This window comes from Centrocercus urophasianus, unplaced genomic scaffold (assembly GCF_019232065.1).
Source record: "Centrocercus urophasianus isolate 14NV4802_14NV808 unplaced genomic scaffold, USGS_Curo_1.0 seq_29, whole genome shotgun sequence".
NCBI classification, from domain to species: domain Eukaryota; kingdom Metazoa; phylum Chordata; class Aves; order Galliformes; family Phasianidae; genus Centrocercus; species Centrocercus urophasianus.
The window spans coordinates 8,779,323-8,802,154 of NW_024884855.1; the positions used below are offsets into that span (position 1 = coordinate 8,779,323).

Genomic DNA, 22,832 nt, shown 5'->3' on the forward strand with positions numbered 1-22,832 from the left:
CAGATGTTGCTAAAGAGCAAGGGGAAGGAGCTGCTGCTAGCTGGAACATTGAAAGAGAAGGGAGGCGGTTCACTGGATGGAGTTTAAAGTCTATCAGAGCCAAAGAGCTTCTCCTTCAGCCCTGTGACCCACAAGCAGGGCCAGGCAGCTCATGCTGAACAGTAGCCAGAGGAAAGGGGGAACCCAGCACAGCTGAATCCAAGTGGTTTCACAATACCTGGTGGGAATCCAGAGGAGCCTTGATATAGGAACAGTATTTCATATTCCTACGCACAAATTAAAGCCACATTTTCAACCCTCTTTGAAAACTGCACCCGTAAGAGCAACTCAGCATTATCTGCACACCCACAAAGTATATCCAGATCAAGCCCAGAGAGAGGGGTTTAAGAAAGAGGCAGAGCTTCTGGGGGCAGACAGGCTCAGAAAGCGGAAAGCACAGGGACAAGGAAGAGCTCCTTCTGCACAGCCAAGCAGTGCAGGGGCCGTGACTCCCCTTACCTCGTTACATCAGGCGCAGTGGTGGGGCGAACGTGCTTCATGATGGTCTGAATCCAGTTGCGACGGATGCCAGACGTCATGGCAGAAAGGGTGAACTCCCCTTCCTTCGTCTGAGGAAAGCAGGGATCGGCTCAGAGCTGTGGGCTGCACCCACCAGCACCATCCTGCACACCCCACAGCCACTCCAAGCACCCAGCCCTGAGCATCCCTGCCCCTCACCATCCTTACATGGATCTGGAAGCCATAGTTCCGCTGAACCGGGTACTCTGTGACATCGTAGCACGTTGATAAATCAATTTCTCCATCCAGGTCTGCAGCCTGGAGAGAGAAGAGAGAGATAAAGGATGCTGTAACACACTGCAAATCAAAAGCACCATGGTTCTGCGCAGGAGGTGCAGGGTAGGGTTTGGTGAGATGCACTGCAGGGAGACAACAAGCAGGGCTGTAGGGAGCACAGAGCCCAGCAGCAATGGCTTTTCCCCCACAGAGTGACACCTACCTCCTCTGCCACCGAATCCCGGTAGTATCTCAGGCTTTGGTCAGTCAGCACAAACCAGTGCTTCTTCCACTACAAAACAACCAGCACAGAGGAGTTACCAACAGCCCCTCCCCTCCCAGCTCCACAAGCAGCCCCCCCAAAGGGCTGGGGAGAGAGGAGCAGGCAGCAACACGAAGGATGCTGCAGTGCTTCAACCCTGCAAGCGATGATGAAATACAGCAAGCGCCCTCCATGAGCTCCCCTGGCAAGATGAAGCTTTTTTGTTTTTTTAAATTAAAAAAAGCAATACGATACTCTTGTTTTATCCATGATATCTAAAAACTGAGCTGCAGCCCATTCCTGGCACTTGTTTTATACGTGTACATCTTCTGCACACTCCTACTGCCACCCAGGACTGACTGCAGCTGGGCTGCAGGAACCCACACGTGTGGAGCCTGCCCAGGCACAAGGCACACTGGAGCAGGTAGGAGCTGCCCCCGACTCACCTGCCCATCTTCATACTGCTTTGTCAGCCAGCCCTTCTTGAAGTTCAGCAAATCAGGCTGCAAGGAAGAACAGATGCAGTCAGAGTGGCCACATCCAGCTTGGGAATAGGCAACAGGGTGACAAAACCCAGCACAGCAATCAAAGGAACCAGCAGCGGTGAAGCTGGATCACTGCGCTGCGTGGGGGCTAAATGTCTGCTCCAAGGAGGCACAGGGATCTGCTGTATGATTTATGTAGGCTGTCTCCTTCCTAGCAGCTGTGATTTCCTACTGTTGCACCAGAATTACAATGGAAGGAGAAGCACAGTTAGCAACACTGCATGCATTTTTGCCCCTCTGTCATCCATCAGGAGTGAAAATGCACCTGCAATTCCACGCATGGATCCAGCACCAGGCTGAGTTCCTATGTTCAGGGCCTGGAAATACAGGCAATCCCAGCACAAAAACAGCACCTGCTACTTCCTGCAGTCAGCAAGGAAAGCACTCAGCAGCGTGGGATCACTCCCAGAAGCACCAGGAGGGATGCAGGGAATATTTCCCACTGACTGCAAGTTTTTCTTGCAGTCACATTAGACGATGGGCACTGTCACTTGATATGCACTTTTTGTACCTTTTTATTACCAAGAATTTTAAAGTCATTCTTGTCACAGTACAAGTCTACATGAACAGCCCACAGAAATGCTAAGCTACTGCATTTTTGAGAAGTCCTTGAATACGAGCTGTCCATCCATGAAAAATGTAAATATCATGTATTTACAATGGCTAAGTAATCCTTCTCAGAGATTAGTGTATTTATTCTGTTCCTACAAAGGGTGGAGAGAGTGGAGGGTGTTCCATGCTTGTTTTGCACTGTTTGCCTCCAGGTCTGGTGAGCATTTAGAACATGCAAATGGAAGACCTTGTTCCACTAACACCAGCTTGCAACTGCACAAACATCATGGAAGTACTGATAGAAAACTGGGCCACGTATTAGCTCTCCTAACCAAACCAAATGCAAACTTGGCTTGGTACCCGTTACTCCAATATGCACCATCATGAAGCACTGCCTGTTTTAATTTCTGCAGCAGTAGAGGGGAAAAGGCAAAAAGCAGAGCTCTAACTCTCAGCATTAGCCACACCTGATTCAAGTCAAACCCATCTGCTCCAACACCAACCACAGCAGATGCACTATGTGCTGGCTAAAGGGAGAGCAGATGAGGAGATTTCCATCAGAGCTGCCTGGGAAAGGCTCTGGCATTCACCCACATGGCAGAGGACACAGCCCTGGTGGCTCACCGTCATGGAGGACTCTGTGGACCTTCTGTCCAGTGACTTGGCCCGGCGGTGTGGGGACAGCGGAGATGCAGACACGTCCAGGATGGAGCCCACGGCTGTCCCTTCGCACGTGAAGTCCTGTGCAGACAGCAGAGCCTGGGTCAGCACAGAACTAGGGCAGCAAGTCCTGCTCCCTGGCTCATGGCACAAAAACCCACATATTTCGGGGGCACGTCAGGCTCAGAACAAGTGTCACCTCACTGGCAAGATCTTTTTTCAGGCTTCTCAGGGAATAAACTGCTCCCAATACGTCTGAGCACAAGTGGGACTCAAGACTGCCTGTTTCTTTTTGTTATTTCATGCCATGAGGATGTGTCCTGCTGTGCTAGATCTGACGTTTCCCTCTTTCTATTCCAGAGGATAGAGAAGAGACAACCTGATTTTCTGCCCTGACCTGCACCTGGACCAAGAGAGCAGAGCCGTGAGCAGCAAACATGCATGGGCTGAACCAGCAGTGCTGCCCTGCACACGATCCCACTGTGCTCAACCCAAACCCCACCATGAGACCTCAGTGGTGCTATGGTTGTATGGAAACTGCTTACCCGTTTCCTTGGGAAGACCCTCTTCTCACTCCTGCCCTGCCGCGTCTCGCTGGAAAGGGCAGCTCCTGCTGGCACGCTCGTCTCCATGTGCTCTGCATTCTCGATGTCTAATGCCTCAAATTTCTCAATTACCTGAGATCGCCTGGAAAACAGACAGAAAGGGGAAGGCAGAGCTGCTTAAACCACGAGCAGTCATATGGAGCTCACAGTCCCGACGCGCGAGGGCTGCCTGAGGTCACTGCACAACTGCTCGACTCATTGCTCCTACAGCATAATGCTGCAGCTACCAACAACCTGAGACTGCAGAGCACAAAAATGACACCCCACTGGGAGCTGGGCGGCTCCACATCACCCTGCATGTATCCTGTAAAACCTCAGTCCGTGCAGGGCATGCACCAAACTGGAGCATCCAGCTGTAAGTCGGGTATCCCTCAAAAAACCCATGCCCTCTGCTGAAGCTGGCCTGCAAGGCAGCTGGAGGGAGCAGGAGCACACCTGGCCCCTACCTGCAGCTGGGCACCCTCACCACATCACAGCACCCAGCTTTCCCAGGATGGAGAACTACAATGGAGCAGCACACACCCTGCAGAAGGATGCTCCCAATAGGCAAAAAAGCAGGCTTTCTGCAGGTGGAATTAAAAGTGCCATTTCAGCAGGAAAAGCTGTCTGCTGACCCACAGGAGTGAAAATAACAGAATTTTTTAAGGACCTGCTGGTCTCAAACTGGCACCCCCAAGGGTCTGGGCAAGAACCAGCCTCTGGGCTTTGAGCACAACCTGGGAAAGCATAGCAGTAATCCATCCTCAGGACACAAATCAGCTGAGCCCCAAGCTGTGAGGTTTCAATTCCCATTTGAACCCCTCCAAAACACTCAGCCCAGAGAAGATCCCAAAACAGCATCTAAACATCTAAAATCAGGAACCCTCAACATGCACGAAAATCACAAGGGTAACCACATGAGGGAAAACAGGTCATCCAAAAACATTTTTGTTTTAACACTTTTCACAAAAAAAAAAAAAAAAAAAAAAAAAAAAAAAAAAGAAATTAAAAATTAAAAAAAAAAAAAAAAAAAACCATGAGATGTTTAGTTTTAAACTAACATTGCACCAAATCTCTTCAGTCAGACACATTCCGAGCACAGCTCAGCCCGCTGGGAGCTGCTGCTCAGAGCCAGGCTGCCAGGACCAAGGAACTGCACTGGGCCGGGGGGAGCTTTGCTTTTTAAATTGTGATGTTTCTGGGGACATCTGTTCAGCACCCACTGCCTCCCAGTTTGCAGAGTGGGAGCACACAGATCCCAGTGCTCACGCAGAGCTCTCCATCTCCCCAGGATGTTCTGCTCAGGTGAGATGTGCGTCACAGCACCCAGCTCACAGAGCACAAATCTACATCCTCCATCACCGACACACGGAGAACTGTTTTGGTGATGAGTTTTTAACCCAGCTGTCCCCTTTTCACCCCTGGGCCCAAACCTTTGAGACTCAGTTTAGGAAGGAGGAAGAGGTTCGTGAATTAACGTTATCTGCGCCCTAACAGATGAAGGCCTGAAGAAAAACAAATCAAGAGAAAAAAAAAAAAAACCATAAAAACAAAATCAAAAGCAGGTTGATTTCTCATGAAAGGGGCTGCACCACCAGGTTGTTCTACGGCTTGAGATTGAGATGAGATGGTAGCGAAGCAGGCGAAGTAAAGGCGGACACGTCACACAGCAACACAGCAGGAGAAGGTGGAGAGCAACAAGACCTGGAAGAAAACAAGGCTGGAAAATGAATGAACAGAAGAGGAAATTATATATCTGCATCTACATACAAAACAAAATCAAAACTATTCCAGTAATTCATCATTGAAAAAGGAGGAGGGAATAATAAAAATAATTTAAAAATAAAAATAAAAAAATCACTGCAACCCAATCACAGCCCCAAGGGTTAATATCATTCGGATTACAGGAAAGAATCGTGTGTCCCATCAGCTCAGTGTTTCAGAGAGGTTACTGTGAGGGGTCCCTGGGAACACAGCTCCATGCTGACAGTGCTGTGCTGCAGGCAGGGAGGGATGGAGCGGCTGGAAAGCTGTGCTGCTGCTCGGTGCTGCACTATGGAACTCATCCCAGGGAGCTCTGCTCATCTCTGCGGGCTGCTCATCTCTGCCAGGCATGGAACCTGAGCTGCAGGTTGAGGCTGTTAGCTGGGGGGGTGTGTGCAGGGGGAAGGAGAGCTCTCACAGCCAGCAAGCTGTCACTGAAGCAGTGTTCTCTGACTGGAGGAAAGGGCTTATTTGTAGTGGATTCATTCGTTATTTAGCAGCAAGAGAGACAGTGAGCCTCAAGAAAAGGACGAGGAATTTTCCCCAAAGGTACACAAAAACAAAGAAGATAGTTCTAAAAGGAAAAGAAAGCTCTGTTTTAGAGAGCAGGCAGTTGTGTCTTTGCTGCAGCAGCATCCAGAGCAAAGCCTTACATCCCAAGAAGCTCCAGAGAAGGAATTTGAGAAAGAAAAGTAGCTCTGCTGCTTACTGAGGTTAGAAACAATCGCCAGCCCTGGCTGCACTCTGACACAGCAGGCTCCTTCCAGCACAAGCAGAGCACGGGGGCAATTGGAAAAGCTGCATTTTCAGAGACTGCAGTGCAGAAAGAGTGCAAGAAAAGCCAAAGGAGCGAGCTCTGGGCTCCTGCACCCCAAGGACACCCCATCCAACACCAACACCCCTCCCAAAAGCTTCCAAAGCTGCTGAGATGCACCGAGATTTATCCCCGCTCTGCTGGCACACAGGGACTGACACCCAAAAACACAGAATTCAGCTTGCATCTGCCACAGACCCCTGTGCTGTGCAAAACAGGCTTGAAGATTCATCTCTGGGGTTTCCAAATCACTGCCTGGAAACAGCCCCATCCTGCCCAGGGCTGGGATGAGGGAGCAGGGATGTGGCTCAATCCCTGTGGGCTGCAGAGCCGTGGCCCCACCCTGTGTGTGCCAGCAGAGGGAACTCGCACTCCACAGACCCCCACGTGCCAAAATCCCACAGATATCTCCTGCTCGGCGCTGCCTTCTGATGCATGTTTCAGAAGCAACCACAAGCTCAGACGTCTGCACGGGGCGTGGAGTTAAGTGCTGGGAATTAATGATCGACATGGAATATTTCCAGCACAGTCATGGGCATCAGTCACGTAATAGCTCTTACTATGGGGAGACAGGGCAGGAGCCTGAAAAACAGCTCTATCTGGAGCTCAGACCACAGGTGTGTCACTCAGGATGGAACACCGGGTAGTTACAGAGCTCTTTTTCATCCGTAGCTCTGACACTCCCGTGCTGATTTACAGTGGGTTAGAAGGAAATGGGAGGAAGGGACAAAAACACCCAGATAACCAGAGCGAGCCTGTTTGGCTGCACTGAGAGTCCAGAGGCAAAGCTGAGCCATGCCTGATGCTGCCCGTGGGGTTCATGCATGGGTAAAGGACTTCAGGCAAATGCTCACAGACGTGTTAGTGGGTTACTGAGGAGGAGGAGGATCAGGTATAGTGCTAAATCTGTCAGGAGAAGCAGACCCTGCAGCATGCATGTGAGTTACTGTATTTGCTCAACCTTGATAAGCACAGCCTGAATTTGGAAGGGGGAGGAAAAAAAAAAAAATGATAGGAATCTGTGCACTCAGTGAACTTGTATTTATAAAGCAGCCAAGCCAAGGTGAGCAGGGCAGATGGGAGCTCTCTGGTGCGATGCTGAACTGCCTCCCTGCGCCTTGCTGAGCCCATCTGGACATGGGCACCAAACCCACTGAGCCCCACAGAGCTGCATCCATCACCCCCAGACTCCACACCCTGTGCTGGACTGGGGTCAGCTCCATGGGCACAAGATCCCTGCCCATCTCTCAGTACAGCTCTGAGAAAGAGGAGACATTTTGCTCATTTCAATGCAGCAATGCATTTCTGCTAAAGGCCCCAGGAGTCCAGCTGAGCTGGTATAAACAGATTTTCCTCTGGAAAAGGCACCTGCCAGCAGGAAGTGCATGGAGCTGATGTTAAAAAAAGGCACTGCCTGGCAGCAACATTCTCTTGTAATCCCCACTACCTGCATGCAAACCTCTGCCTTCTCTGTCCTGTTGGCAGATCCCAGTTTCCTTTTGGCATGCCAGATCCCAAAACTGCACAGTGCCCATGGGGGCTGGAGCAAGAGACTGTCAGCACTGGGGACCGTGCAAGCAACCACATAGGGACACAATGTCATCCATACCTGAACCAACACACTACAAGTTGAGCTTATCAGCCCTGTCCCCAGCTGGGGTGACCAGGGCTCCTGCCTGGCACCCTTCCCCTCTGAACTCTCAAGGCAGGGAGAAATCCAATCCCATGCCCTGCTCCTCTGCCCCAACCTTTGCGTGCTGCCAGTGCCGGGATGGGATCAGGAGAGGCAGGATCCTGCTGCCAACCCACAGCATGGGCACAAAGCTCCCACACCTGCTCCCAGCTCTCAGACACCAGGCTGGAAAACAGTCCTTTAGGGGCTGTGAAGAAACGAACCGGCAGCGCTGCTGAAATCACACTAGAGAGAACATGCCCAGAGGAAAATCAAGGCGAGAAAATCAGACTGGCAGATAGTCCTCTCGCCCGGGGCCCATCTCCCGGTTTGCTCTGCTGCCCTCGCTGCACTAACACATCCTTCACCTCACCCAATGACTGCTGAGCATGCCTGCAGATGCCCTCCTCACCTCCTCTGCACTAAGCTTGTTTGCAGCCCCGCACCCGACTCTCTTCTCGCAGATTAATGCCACGACATTTTGAAACCTCTCTCAGCTCATTAAGCAGTTGCATAACGCACCCGGCTCTAGCACCATTTAGAGAGCTAACCTAATTAACAGTGCCAGCTGCCCGCGTGTGCCGCGCCGGGGAGGGGACAGGGAGGGTGGGCTTGCTTGCAAATGCGGCATCCAAATGTCACAAGGCTGACATCCACTGCTAAGGCCATCATATTGCCTGGATGGTGTGCATGGACAACATGGTTGCCCCAAAATCCACAACTGCTGCAATGCAAAGGGGCCAAAGTAAAAGAGGAGCGATTTAGGTTAGATGTTAGGAGGGAATTTTTTACTCAGAGGGTGGTGAGGTGCTGGCATCGCTGCCGAGTGGCGGCTGCCCCATCCCTGCAGGTGCCCGAGGCCATGGATGGGCCCTGGGCAGCCAGCCCACAGCAGGGGTTGGAATCGTATGGACTTTGAGGTCCCTTCCAAAGCAACCCTTCCACGGTTCTATGATTCACAACACAGCCTGCCAATACCTCCCATCCAGGGCTGCACCGGGGAGGGCGACCCCAAACCTCACTGACGCTGCAAGCATGCAAGAGGGAGGTGAACCACTCATCCCTTACCTTCTCTCATTGCCAAAGAGCCGGGCCACTTCTTCCCTCCCAGGACTACGTGCCCGGGTTCTCCGCTCCAGCCGCTTCCTCTCCACCTGGAAGGCCTCACGATTACTGATCCTAACGGCCTTGGGAACGTCGGCCAGGGTTGTGTACTGCCGGCTGGCTTTAAAAGAAAGGGGACGCCCCGATTTTTCAGCTCCCTTTCCTACATCTCTGCTGGAGTCCTTGTGCATGGGGCAACTGCTCTTCGAGTCCAAGGAGTTCAGAGAAAAGCTGTGAATCACTCGGTCGCCTGATCGGATACCTGGGGAAGGAAAGGGCTGGGCATGCTCCTGTGAGGGCGATTTGGGATAACTGTACCTGTTGTTTGGGGTGCTGGGGCTGGGTGGGCTCGGTGGTGGAGGCAGCTGCTGCTCTTCCAGCTTCGAGTCTTGCTTGGTCTTCTCCAAGGAGAAGTAGCCACTCTCAACACGAGTCTTCCGCCCACAGTCTATCCGGTCCCCATTCATGGAGCTCTCATCTAAGGGACAAGAAAAACACATTTGGTTTCAAGTCTGAGTTTTGTCTTTAACAAAAAAAATGTCACGATTCCAAGCAGAAACGGTGCAGGAAATGAGAGCAGGGACAGTCTGAGTCCCTCAGCATCACAGGCTCTCCCACCCTGACTCCAATCCCAACCCTTCTAGCCTGTGCAGAAGGGGAGATGCTTGTAGGGAGCTGGCAATCCTGGGGGCACAAGATACCTTACAGAATCCCAGTGAGGTGTGGGGTGGCACAGACGTTATTCCCAGGTGGGAACAACACGAAGATTCACAGTCTCTCCCATTAAAAAGCATAGGAAAGGTGTGAATTCTAGCACTTTTCACTTCTGCTTGTTTTTTGTTTCAAAGAAACTGAGTAGGCTTTATATGAGCAAGGAAGCTTCTCTTTTTTCGGGGGTTGGGGGGGAAGCATAGTGTGAAAGCCTCCACCCATTCCCACCTCTGTCCCTCCAAGCAGCAGCCACGGCTCCAAGGAAACACAACAGATGCATCACTCTTTGCACTGGGAGCAGGAAGAAAGCAGCTCTATTCTGCTCCCATCATGCAGATAAAGGAAACTTATCCTCAGCCCAGGGCAGGAAAAATCCCCAGCCCCTATTGTTTCAGGGAGAACAATACTGTGGCCCCAGGCGCCTTCCATGGACTAATCAGGGAGACCAAATATAAACAGGGCCCTGCTGCACGGGCCGGATGAGGAAGCAGCACTCAGGGCTTGGCAGCCCCCACACCCTATGGGCTGCCTCAGGGGGCCACAGAGGTGCTATGAAAGCATTCCCCCTCCCATTTTCCTCCCCATGTGAGAACAGGTGGCCCCCAGGAGCCCTGGGTAAGCATTTTAACTTATAAGCTTAGTCTTACTGAGCAAGTTTGGGCTGATGAGACACGACCTTCTTCTCAGAATGACAGAATCACACAGCTGAGGTTGGCAGAGACCTCAGGGTCCACCTGTCCTAACTCCTGCTCAAGGAGGGACCCCAGGGTAGGGTGCCCGGGGCCACGTGGCATCACCTTACCTTCCTTGCTGTCCAATATGGGATCCTTCAGGGAACTGGCAGCCCCCTGCACCGGGCTCTGTGCTGGGCTGATGCTGCTGCTCGTGTCTGCTGGCTCTTTGCCTCTCATTTCCTCCTGCCACAATGTGGATTTGGTGGTGGGGACCTTCTCAGCACTGGGGATGTTGCTGCTGGTCACAGCCATCTTCGCAGGGCCAGGCTCCTGATGGGGACAGGGAACAGTTGGGTGAGAGGGGCTCTGTGCCCAGAGAAGCCCTGCACCTTCCCTGCACATTTACAGTGGTAACACAATAACACAACAGAAAGCACAGCAACGTAGAGCAGGCTACAGCAAGTGATGGTAAGCCCAAATGCAGCAGCCATGGACAGAAACAAAGGAAAAAAAGCTGCTTTCTCTTGTAAGGCCTCAAGTAGGCAGGGATATCTAGCAAGAGATACCCTTACCTCTACTGTCAGCCCTTAAATGAGGTCTGGGGAGAGGGAGATCCTGGCTCCAACCCTTCTGGTCACTCAGATGCATTGTACACAGCTGAGCTCCCTTGGGTTGGCCCTGCCTTCCCGGCAGGTGCTCAATCATTGTTTCAGGCCCTGACTTAGCATTTCTACTACAGCAGTTCTGGGGAGCAGTGCAGCCTTGGTAACCAAAGCAAAGGCGGCACAGCCTTCCCCATGTCCCTCTGTGTGTGCATCTGGGTGTCCCCGCTCTGTCTGCAGGCTTCACAAACACGGAGCAGTGCCAGGTCCACGTGCCAGGAATGAATTTGCTCACTGTCATAATGTAACATCAGAAAAAAAAGAAACAGCAACCCAGAAATCAAGCGAAAGGATATTGGATGTAGAAGAAAATTAATTCCCTGCCACTAGCAGCTGCGTTCTTAATTTGTCACAACCAGTTTGTTATGGACCATTGATACAAAATAGAAAAACCATCCAGCACCGTGTCCCTCCCGGGTGCTTCCACTGCATAATAGGATGCTGCTTTTAGAAAGGAAAATACAGTATTGCACTGAGGTTACTCTAGAACAACACCCATAGGATAAAAGCAAGGGACTCTGTACATTAGATGGTGCCAGTGGCTCCCCATAGCAGCCCTGGTGAGATGCACAGCAGCTTTCCCAGCTCATGTGGGGTTTGGCTTTGTTCCTCAGCAGATGTTTTGCTCTTGTCGTATCAGCAAATGACCTCAGTATGGAAAAAAGTCCCCTCGGAAATTTCATCCTAAAGGAATGCAGTGTTGGAGGTAAATGATCCGGAGGGCAACAACTCGCTGGAGGTGCTGCTGCTCGGAGGGGTCGGACATTGCCATGGTCCTTCCAGCCTTAGCCATGCTCTGTCCATTGATTCAAAAGCCAAAGCTGATCGTCAGACATATATCTTTATATACTTCTCACACATGCCCCCGTATAATTATTTGTAGATATGTATTTAATTAGACACAGAAACGAGGGCCAAAAGGCTCTCTGTAAACAAGCAGCACAATTAACTCCTTGTCTTCCAGAACCAATGGCTCAAAAAAGGAGCGTGTCCCAACATCATTAGAAGCAATCTCATGTTGCAGTAACACCACAACATGTTGTCCTTACACACATCTCACACAGCCTGATGCAAAGCAAACCCGAAACAGAGGGCAGCACTTCCAACCCCAGATTTCAGCCCCAGATCATGCCTCAGTTTCCCAGGAGCTGAGAGCAGACAGGGCAGCATGCTCCTCCTCCCCCTGCATGGCCAACAGTGAAAGAGAAACCTGACCTATTTCTCCTAAGACCTCAAGCTGATTGCAAAGTAAAGATGACAACAAGTCCAGCATTGCATCTAGCAACCCCTGCCCAAACTGCAGCAGTTGGCACAAGCCTCACTTCCCAGCTTCCCTCGTGTTGCTCCCATCCCAGCATTCAGCAGGGTGAAGGTGCAAAACAATGGGGCGAGCTGAAAATGAGCCTCGTGCCCCAGGAGCACAGCCAAGCCCTGATGTAAGAGGGAGAAGGAAAATGGCATGGGAGTAAGAACAGGCAGGAATAGCCTAAACATCTTCTCTTTTTTTGTTGTTGTTAAATCACAAAGGTGTCCATCAATCCCTCAGCAGCTCTCAGACATGATCCGCCGCCGGATTAGCGTGCTGCCGTCTTTAGAAAGGAATCAGCCTTTCCCCAGCACACGGAGAGAGAGCTGAACAGCAGCCAACTTCAGGAGAAGCCATTTCACAGAGGGGGATTTGGTGCTGGTTTTCTCCCTGGCACTGATTTGCTGCCTGCGTCGGCACAATTCGGGGGATGAAGCAAAGGTGCTTCCACATTTCCCTTCTGGCTCTGCAGGTTGACCATGAGCACCTGCAACTGCAAAGCACCCATCCAGTGCCAGGTCCCACACAGAGGTTAGATCTGTAAAGTGAATTTGAGCTTTTTTTCCAGTAGCACCACTGCTGTCACAGGGCTGAGAGCAATGGGATGCTCTGGAGAGAGTGGAAAGAGAGCTGTAAGCAGGATGAGGTTTGGAGGATGGCATCCCACAAGGCTGTGAGATGCTGTGCCTCAATCCAATGCGGGAGAAGTGTCACCAGGCTCCATGCTCACCCCATCCCCAAGCACACGGGGAGTCAGGCTGCATGCATGGGGAGTTGCTGTCCTCCCCACAGCCGCTTCCCTTATTTGGTGCTCAGGAGCTCGAATCCTGTATTGTTTCCAAGAAGTTGCCATGGCGATAAAATGCAACCCAGAATGATGTTTTTCTGGCTCCTTGCCCCTTTCTCCTCCTCTCTCTGCCCCCTTTCCTGAACCCAGCCTGGGTTAAGTGCTGGGTTGGGCTCCCTGCCCCGCTGCACCAGCTCACTGGGTTGCCCCACATGCAGCAGGATTGAGGCCAAACAACTCCTAACATGCCACAGAGGAGATACATCCCCTGCAGCATCATTGGAGCCAATGCTCAAGGGGCTGTGATGATCCCTTCCCTTGGCAGGAGTGCCTCAGTCTTCCAGCACAGTGCAGAAAAAGCATCATTTTATCTCATTCTTTCTGTTCCTACTGATTAAGGTAACTTTACCTGGAGTGGCAGAAACCTGATTCAAATAGACACTACACACAGCTTTGCGTGGAGACATCACTGTGCTGGGGTCCAGAAAACTGGGGCTCAGGGGAGCCCCAAGGTGGTTTTCCCTTCCTGACAGCAGCAGCCCCATAGAGGAGCCCAGCACTCAGTCCCTGCAGAGGTCAGATGGCCGCAGAGCTGCGGCAGTTCTCAGCCCCAGCAAAGGACAAGCGCTGCCTTGGGGTCACATTCCCCATCAGTGGGATTCTCCCCCACTCCGGCCACGTGGGAGCTTGGCAGGAACGAGTGAGTCACGGCCGGCCCCGGTTTTTACCATTTATAGTCAAAGCCAGTGCGAAGCCATCGCCGGGTCCCTGGGGAGTGCAGCTCCGGCCCCCGGAGCTCCCAGCTCAGCCCTGGCCTTTACTATTTTCCTTTCATTTCCATTATCTTCAAGGTCATCTCCGACAGGGTAACTGGAGCCTGATGGAATTTCATCCTACTTCTACCAAAACGGCCCCTCGAGTGGTCAGCACCTCTTCCCGGGCCCCTGGGACCACAAAGCTTTGGGACAGCACGTGCAGGGCTGGTGCCAGGAGACCGAGTGTGCCCTGCTGGTTTGGGGAGGGATGTGTGCTGGGAGCAGTGCTCCCCAAGAGGGAGTCAAGGGACCGGGATGCTGTGCCCCTCCAGGGTTACCTGTGGAGTTGGGGGCTCCACCTTCCTCTTCTTCTTCTGGTTCTGCTTGTTCGTCCTTGGGTAGACTATCAGCATCTCCAGCCACCTGTGGGCAAAGAAGAGCAGCGGGTGAAATGTGTGCTGACAACAGCAGGCAGGACAGAAGCAATACTCGCTCCCAGGTGTGGGGACAACACTCATTTGAGCAGGTGTGGGGAGTAAGACAGTACTCCCTGCCCATAAACCAGCCCTTTGATTCCTCCAGAGACAGAGCCAGGGAGCCGCAGCCTCCATCCCAAACCCCCACACCCAGAGGTTGGCAGTCGGGCTGTCAGTATTATCCTGAGCTGGAGCTCAACATGCAGAGGAACTCATCCCTTTGAGCTGGTCTGGGGTCCCACGATACCCAGCAACCATCCCAGACGTGGGAGAAAAGCAACTCGCAGAGCAAGGCAGGAGGGGAGAAAGGACAGGGAACAGCTCCAGGCTGCCTTGGCTCAACACCACTCACTGCAAGAGAGAGTTCACGGCCGAGGGTGGCACAGGGCAGGGATTCAAGGATCCTGAAAGCCAGCCGAGAGCTCCAGAGCTACCAGAGGGCCTTCTCCCTCCAGAGCTGCTAACAGCAGCACACTGCACACAATGCACTTTTGTCTGGGAAAGAGCAGCATGAACTCAGCACTGTGAAACCCATCCTGCGCGTGAGCCTCTCGCTCAGGGCACCCTCTCTGGCTCTCCCACAGCCAATCCTGCAACTCGGGGAGCTCAGAGAGGATCTGCAGTGCTGGAAAATGCTTGTGCTTCAGACTTCCGTGCTTTGCCCTCCTGTTCCCCCACTTCGCACGCTGCAGCTGTAAAGCACTTTGAGATGACCACATCAAGTGGGTTTTGGTTAAGCAATAAATGCCAGAAGCATGCAACAAACGTAAAACAAATTCTCCCCAAGCCCGGGAAATCTTCCTGTCGTGCTGCAACTGCAAATGAAACCCGCTTGGCTTGGGCCCAGAGCGGGACTGCTTGGGGATGATTAATGCTTGCAGTCAGGAGCAAACGCGCTGCTTCAAATCTAACGCCGGGCCAATGAGCAATAAATCAGCCCCACCTTGCTCTGCAATGCTGCTCCCTCGTGCTGCTGGCAGGACAGGAACAAAGGCTGAGCTGTGAATGGGAGTGTGGGGAGAAGAACGCAGCAGGGCATGAGGGACCATACTTTGGGGTATAATCATTGCATCCACCCTGCCAGCCCCCCTCTGATGTCACTCACACTCATTGGTCTCAGTGGAGTAGGGAACTTTTGTCCCATGACAACACTCATCTGAGCAAAAGCCCAAGTTCTTGCCAGAGAAATGCCTATTTCAACCACCGCTTACTAAAACGGGGGAGTTACAACCAAGGAAAGTGCTTGGAAATAGAAACTGTTCCAATGGGATGCACCAGCTCTGTTGGTGCCAGGCTAGGAAGCATAGAGGAGGTACCATGCCTCCGGACGGATCAGGAAGAAGATGTCAGGGGATGCTTCTAGATCAGCATCCAGCACTTGGGAGTTGGAGAATATACCGCCATATGCTCATGTTAAGTGGTCTAAATGACCTAGGAATGATGGCCTTGAGAAGTAATGAGCAGCTTGGGAGCTCTAGGATCTGAAGCTCCCTGCAGTAGCTGAACCTCCTCAGTCTCTGGCTCTGCAAGGTGTACAGATGTTGGAAAGCCTCGTGGCACAGCACAAAGGACGGACTCAAATCATCCACTCAAGCTGCTGCTCATGCTAACCCCATGAATCTGGTGGCTCAGGGACTCCTGATGGCACTCCTGCCCTGCTGCAGGTAGAAGGGATCCGCCAGGCCAGGGAGCAGGAAGGGGAAAGAAAAGCCAACCTTGCCAAAAAGGAGGAGAAGAGTTGAGCTGAGTGCCAGGCAGCACTGACAGCCAGCCCTGGTCTGCCTGCACTCACCCGCTGATGATCTCCTTGTTCTCAGCCCGGATGAAGTGCTCTTTCTCTGGCGTTAGGATGCATAAGGAGAATTTCTGCCCTGTGCGGCTCTCCCCGTCCACCACATCTGTGCACTGGTTCATGTTGATGGTGCCCTGTGGGAGCGTCGTCGGCTGCAAGGGGAAGGAAAAAGGGGATACGTGAGAAGACAGGAGCAGATGGGCACAGTGCCTTAAACCTCCCCAGGTGGACACCAGGATTCTACACACCCAGTGCTCTGTCCACAAGCAGAGCTCTGCCCACCGAAGTTAGTGAAACATGGAGATTGGGAACATCTCTCCCAGGCAGCCACTGGGATGCTCTAAAGGGTCAAGGCATGGAGGGGACCTCATTTATCCGATAGGTTCGGAAAGCACGGTGTCACCTCCTGGTCCCCCTGCCCTAAGGGGATGCAGTTAAGCAAGATGAGTGGTGGCCTCCCCAGCCCAAGGGGACACAGAGGGACTTAGATCAGTGTCACTGCTGACAAGAGCTGACAGGTCCATCTGGAGCAGCACCAGCTCATCCGATTTACAGTGGCAATGCCTCATCCCTGCTGTCCCCATCCCCAGCTGCTGTGCCCTGCTGCCAGATATGGTGGCACAGGGGTCCCCCTCACCACGGCAGCTCTTTGCAGGCCAGCATGAGCCCCAGATGAGTTGGCAGAGGGACCCCTCTGAGTTGCACATAGCACCAAAGAACGGCCCATGACCACCTCTGTGCCCCAGCAAAGCCCCCTCTCGTCTTCCAGATGGCCAGGCCAACAGGGAGATGAGTTTTTGGCAGATGCTGGTAAGATTTTTACCATAGAAACAGGCTCCAGCAAATCACATCCAAGAGCAGCGTGCAAAGAAGAGGTGACCAGGGAGAGCTGCAAAAGCCCCATCCTACAACCCAGAGAATTCAGCTGGTCTCACTGAGACCCCTGCACCGGCTTATCCATATGCAGATATGGGAAACATCCCAGTTTCACCAGGAGCTTTCCCCATGGCTGTGCCCCCAAATGGGTCAAGGAGGGAGTGTGAGCACCCCACACAGGGAGCTGAGGTGCTGGTGCCCCCACGCCGCACGTCAATGGGACCAACTTTACATCAGGGACATCAAAACCTCTTATTTTTGGTTGTGAAAACCAACATCAGCATCCAGAAATCCTGCAGGGGGAAGGGGAAGAAAAGCCAAGCACAGCCCAGAAGGTCTCCAGCTCAGCCCCCCCTGCTCACTGCCACGGGAAGTCAACTCCTAAGAGGATTTTTTGTCTTAGACAACAAAAATAAAACCCTGCTTTCCGGTAGCTATAAAAACCCTACGGAAAAACTTTCTCCCAGCTCCAAGTGGAGTCTTAGAAACGTTTTTGTCTCCCTTGCCTTCAGCTGTGCCAAGGCCTCCAGGACCATGAACTCTGCATGGCCGCATGGGTCCAACCCCTTCCCCACCCACAGCCTTTATGCACAGGGAACACAGCCAGGACAGGGGGGAAAAGGGGCTGGGGATGGCTCTAGGAGGCACCCCTGCACCTCATAGCTCTGGGCAGGAGATGGAACCGGACAGACAAGCAGCCTGGCTTGCTTGGGATTTAAATCCCTTTACATCCGTTTATTTCCTTCTTCGCTGCTCACGCAGGCACTTTGAAACCAAGCGAGATGCAAATGCTGCAAGGTGGAAGCATGCACCAAAGCAAATGGCACCAAGAGCACAGTGAGGACGTGGCCCCTTGGGCAAAGACAGAGCTCTGCTGCAGCACCCGGGGAGCATCCGAAAAGAAGCCCTAAATTCTGTACTATGGGGAGCAAACCCAAGAGGCTTTGCACTCTGCTCATGTATCCACTGGAACTGGTGATGCTCAGAGCCAGACCATGCCCAGCCCCAGCACCCCAACATGGCAAACTTGTGTACCACACACTCTACCTCCTTCCCATGGTGTGTGAGGAATGAATATGGAGGGGAACAGAACAGAAAGGAGAGAAAGAGGGAGCAGAAGCCCCTTAGGAGCCCTGCAGAAGAAAGCCCAGCCTTGGGGGCACAGCGCCCGTGCCCACGCCATGCTCCCAGGCTGTTACACAACGTCAACTTGGTGAAATCTGGAACATAACCTTTAAAGAAAGGCGATGGGGCAGGGGGAGGAGGAAACCAAACAAAAGAGACATTTTACTTTCTGCCAAGAACCAGGAGGGGAAAAAAAAAAAAAAGAAAGAAAGAAAGAAAAAAAAAAAAAGAACAAAAAAAACTACCATTTGTCTATCTCGCATGGCAGGCTGGTTGCCTTGGCACCAGGGTCTGGCCGGCCTGGAGGGAAGATGGGGGCTGATTGCTCCCCACGGTCCTGCTCCTCTGTCTGGCCCCAGTGTGGCACAGGAACGGCTCTGGTGTGGGTTTGCACTGCTCAGGCTCCCAGCAGTGCCCCAGATTAGCAGTGAGTTGGGCACGCCTGAGGAAGAGCATCCAGGCTGCCTCCATAAATGCTTCTTGACAAATGTTAATTCTCTGAGCTAAAATATTCATGAGGGTGGCTGCCGAGGAGCAGGCTGTTCATCCACAGCGCTCTTAAGTGCTCTGCAAAGGGAGCTGCTAAAAGCATTGCCTGTCCCTGGTGCTCAGCCCCATGCTCAGGGTGGGAAGTGAGCAGGACACGGTGTGGGATGGAGCAAGGCACAAAGCATCGCATGCTTCCTGCACAGAATGCTATCAATGTGGCCACAATGCAAGCAGAGTTCTGCTGCGGGAGGATTTTATTACACTTATAGATCATCTAGCAGGCAGAGAATCCTGGATTTACACCAAGGCGGATGAAAATGACCTCTCCAAGCACTGCACAGGATGCATGGGAGCAGCCATCCGTCAAAAGAGCAAAGGTTGTGCTCTCCCTCCTGCACCTCCCTGCACCCAGGAGCGCTGCCCATCCTCTGCTGTTCCCAGCCACCAACAGGTGGGCAGGTATCTGCTTTCAGCCACCTATGCACACCTTTCTCACCTGCAGCCTGCCCATATGGGCAGATACTGCTCATGGAAACTGCTGAGAAACCTCAGCAGGCTCAGACCCCTGAGGTCTCCCCCTCAAGGAACATGCTCAAAGCTCAGAGGATGAATGTGCACGCCTTGTGCACGCGTGTCCCTGCACACCAGGCCCCTGTACAACACTTTCAGAGATACAACAATTTCAGCTCTGCTTTCACCCGGCAGAAAGAATTTTCTTCCTCCCCCCCAACCCTGGAGCAGTTTGGGGAGGGGGCACAGCACAGGGATAGGGCAGGAGAGTTCAGCCAGGGGCCACTTCTCTACGGAACCGGTGTTTACGTCCACCGACAGCGAGTCTAAACACAGAGCAAGGCAATGAGCCGGCTGTGAGCACCCCCGGGCTCCTCACCCACCCGGTGCCATGCACCGACCCCACAGGCACCCAGGCAGAGTGCTGGGGACCACACATCCCCTCTACATCCCCATCCCCAGTGGGCGCCTGCCTGGGGAGCGAGTGCCGGAGCGGAGTGGGAGGCTGGAGCTGGCTTGTCCTGGCCTTATAAGGCGATTCTTGCGCTGTGCATGCAGCTCCCAGCTGCTCCCCACCCCAAAGCGGGGTCTGGAGCTGGCAGCCAGCTCCTCGCCTGCCTCCTTCCTGTTAACCTCTTTCCTGCTGAAGAGCCTCCGAAGGGTCACGCATGGCTGGGATGGCTGCAGCCTGTCCCTGCAGGCCACACGAGTGTCAGCACAGGGAGGGATGGTCGGTGAATGTCCCTTACCCACCCGGGATGGTCACCAGGTGGTCACCCAGGTCTCCATCTCCAACCCTGCTGGAAGGGAAGAAGATGCAGAGAGCACTGACACCATGCTGAGGACAAAAGTGTGGTCTCAGCTGGGCTGTGGCTTGAGTGGAAACTCCGAGCTTCCTGCGGTGGCCTTTCACGAACCAGAACTTCATGGAGCAAACCAAACGGTGGCCAAACTCCCCATGCCACAGCCCTGCCAACACAATCCTATCTTCACGCCCCACTCCTCTCACGACACGGATGCACGATGACAGCAATCAGAGTTTCAAATGCAAAATGTCCTCCCCGCCCTTATGAGAAGGAGTGGGGGAGGGCAGGATACCGATCCGACCCCATCTGTGTGCAGCTGCCAGCATGGCATCTCCCTGCAGCAAAGGCACCCAGTCAAAAGGGAAGGAACTATCTGTGGTATTCAATGGGCTGTCACGGCAATCAGCCCGACAGCAGAAACCCAGTGAGACTGCTCCCCAGGACCCAACAACACAGCAGGGGATGAGGAGCTTGGAAGAGAGGAACGCAGCTGTTTTGGGGGGTGGGAGGAAAAGGTGGATTCCATCTGCATTTGGCAAACTGCGCTTTAAATTGTACAGTTCCACACTGGTCATGTCAACTCTACCATGAGGGAGCTTCAGGTTGCCATGACAGGGATGTAGGGCCATGAGGGAGCTGCAGGCCACTGCCATGATGGATAGGAGCCCTTGCAAGCACCCAGAAGTAGAAAAACTGGGAAGGGGCCACTGCTCAGTTTGATCACGATCCTTAAGGAAGCTACAAAAAGGTGCAAAAGGCACTTCACTGAAAAGAGAATCACTGCCTGGGAAACAGCTTAGGAAATGAACCCAGGTGAAGTTTACTTGCTGCTTGGTTTTGGAGCCAGCCTTCTTGCTGAGCAGGAAAATCACTGCAGCTGGTGCAGGCTCCGATGTCATTTAGAGCAACAAGTACTGCTAGTATGATTCCCAATGTCTTCTTCTAGGGGCACACTCACCATGGCCTAAAGGCTCAAGATGCCACCAGGCAGCACAGCGACGTGCAGAGGCACACAGACCAGGCTGAGACAGCCAGCCACAGGGCTGACAGGACTAGGGGAAGCTCAGGCAGGAGGAGAGAGGGGTTCTGAGGGTTGGCCATGCAGGGATCCATTCCCCATGGCCACATCTCTCCTTGGGACATTGCCACAGGGCTCTGCAGGTGTCTCATCACAAGGACAGACCTGCAGAAACCTGGCACCAGCCCTACACATCACCCCACTGCACGTGGCACCAGGGCAGGAATGCTGAGCAACTTGGAAAGATCAAGGCTAGGAATTTGGGAGCTTTTTGTCTTCTCTGAACCGCCAAGGATGGACACGGCCAAGATAAGAGCTGCCCAAGGAAAGCAGCACAGCCAATTCAAGTCCCCAGATGTTTCTGAAGTGAATCCATCTCCCTTCCAGCCTAGAGGGGCTGAAGGGACAAATCTCCTGGTCTGCAGCTGGTGTGTTCTCCCACACCTCACCAGCCACACAGTGCATGATTTCCCCCCAAAGCCCTCACCTTCATCGAGGACCATCAAGTATGGTATGAGCATCACCAATTGCAAACAAGCCTAAAACAGCCCCTAGAGATCAACAGCCCCGGATCTGTTGGAAGCTGAGGCAGCTCCCACAGGCACAGATGCTCCAGTGGAAGTTGTTGAATACTGCCAAATTAGCCTGGAAAGCTCATTACTCCCCAGTGCTCTTCTTATGAGCTCTGCAGAACTTCCTGCTGAGCTGGGAATACCACAGGGCTGGGCTCCCAGGGCTCGGGGGTCTCCAGCTGGAGCTGCAAAGTGGGAGTGGGCCAAAGAGCAGAGAAGTGATCCAGTGCTGGTACAGGGAAAGGGAATGAGCCCAGGGAGGTTTCTTCAATCCCCCTGCCTCAGCCTGCACACCGCATCAACAGCCATGACAGCAAAACGTCCCCTTCCTGCACACATCTGCTCAGTCCATAATCCTCGCTGTCCTTCCCCTAATGGGAAAGCAGCCAGAAAAGCAAACCAAACCCCTAATTATATCCCAGTAGCTCCCCAGCACCCTGGCAAATTTTACTGATGGAGTTGCAACAGGGCTGATGAAATGAAGAGGAAAGGGCTGAGGCGCTCCAAAATCCCACCCTTTCTCCCCAGCTGCAGCATCACAAAAGGGGGAAATCCTGCACAAGTGGAGGGTGCTTGGGACACATCCAAAATCCACGTGCATGCCAGGGACCCCACCATCAATGTGGCAAAGGGAACACTTGAAGCATCAACACTTGTGGACCCAGCAGGGAGCAGGGGCAACCACAGGGTGCGGTCCACGGCCCCCAGGCAATGCATGGCCATGAAATACCCTTGGGGGCCCAGCAGAGAGGTGGCAGTGTGCAAGGCACGGTGCTGTACGTGCAGGCAAAGAACCCAGATCCTGCTGGAAGGTGAGGGATGATGCTGGGGCTGTGCACGTGATTACCTGCAGTAATTATACCTTGCAGTATGTGTAGCCAGCTGCTCTATCCTTCTGCCTGCCCGCAGCCAGACAAGCAACTGCAGGGAAGAGTCCTTTCTGCAGCTCTGAAGGGACAGAGCCTAACAGAAAGATCTTGCAGAATATTTAATAGCAAATGCACATTCACACAACTACCATGTCTGGCATGTACAAGCAGTGTTTTGGGTTTTTTTTCCCCTGCTTTACCTATGTTGCAGCCTACAGTAACTCAGGTAGCAAGGAGTCATATACCCTGCCTGGGAATTCTTATTTTTCCTCATAAATGCCTCCAACAGCACTGAGCAGCAGCAGAAGACCTCAGCAAAACCCCTGTTCTGAATAACGCTGTGCAAAGCTGCTTCCTAAACCTCACCAAGACCTCAGCTCGTCTCCACACAAGTTTTAACCTGACCACGTCCCTTCTACACAGACTGATGAATAATGCATGGCCAGGGTAAACCAGAAATCTCATATTCGCTAATCGTTACCATAACAGAGAAGCAAGGGCTGCAAATAAGTGATTTATTAACCTCAAACAGTGCTGCTGCTTCAACAGAGTGCACACCTCGACTCCAAAACCACCGGAGGAAAGTTTGCTCCCGACCCACAGCTCGGCCCCGCTGAGCCCCCCGCTCACACCACACCTCCCACCCCCAGGAGCGAGGTTGGAGGCAGCCTTC

General features: G+C 52.9%; 1 protein-coding gene across 12 annotated transcripts in view; it reads right to left on the minus strand.

Moving 5' to 3' along the window:
- The window catches only part of LOC122165188 (myosin phosphatase Rho interacting protein), a 57,960-nt gene that overhangs the window by 21,103 nt on the left and 14,025 nt on the right, over window positions 1-22,832 (minus strand). For 7 of the 12 annotated variants that reach the window (XM_042827944.1, XM_042827948.1, XM_042827950.1 and 4 more), the window contains exons 4-13: window positions 15,895-16,046; window positions 13,965-14,049; window positions 10,245-10,446; window positions 8,696-9,209; window positions 3,339-3,480; window positions 2,758-2,874; window positions 1,483-1,539; window positions 998-1,066; window positions 727-816; window positions 499-608 (exon numbers count right to left, since the gene is read on the minus strand). In XM_042827944.1, the coding sequence (XP_042683878.1) occupies window positions 499-608; window positions 727-816; window positions 998-1,066; window positions 1,483-1,539; window positions 2,758-2,874; window positions 3,339-3,480; window positions 8,696-9,209; window positions 10,245-10,446; window positions 13,965-14,049; window positions 15,895-16,046 (1,538 nt within the window). The remainder of the gene's footprint in view (window positions 1-498; window positions 609-726; window positions 817-997; window positions 1,067-1,482; window positions 1,540-2,757; window positions 2,875-3,338; window positions 3,481-8,695; window positions 9,210-10,244; window positions 10,447-13,964; window positions 14,050-15,894; window positions 16,047-22,832) is intronic. The other 5 variants (XM_042827955.1, XM_042827953.1, XM_042827956.1 and 2 more) reach the window with 3 other exon arrangements.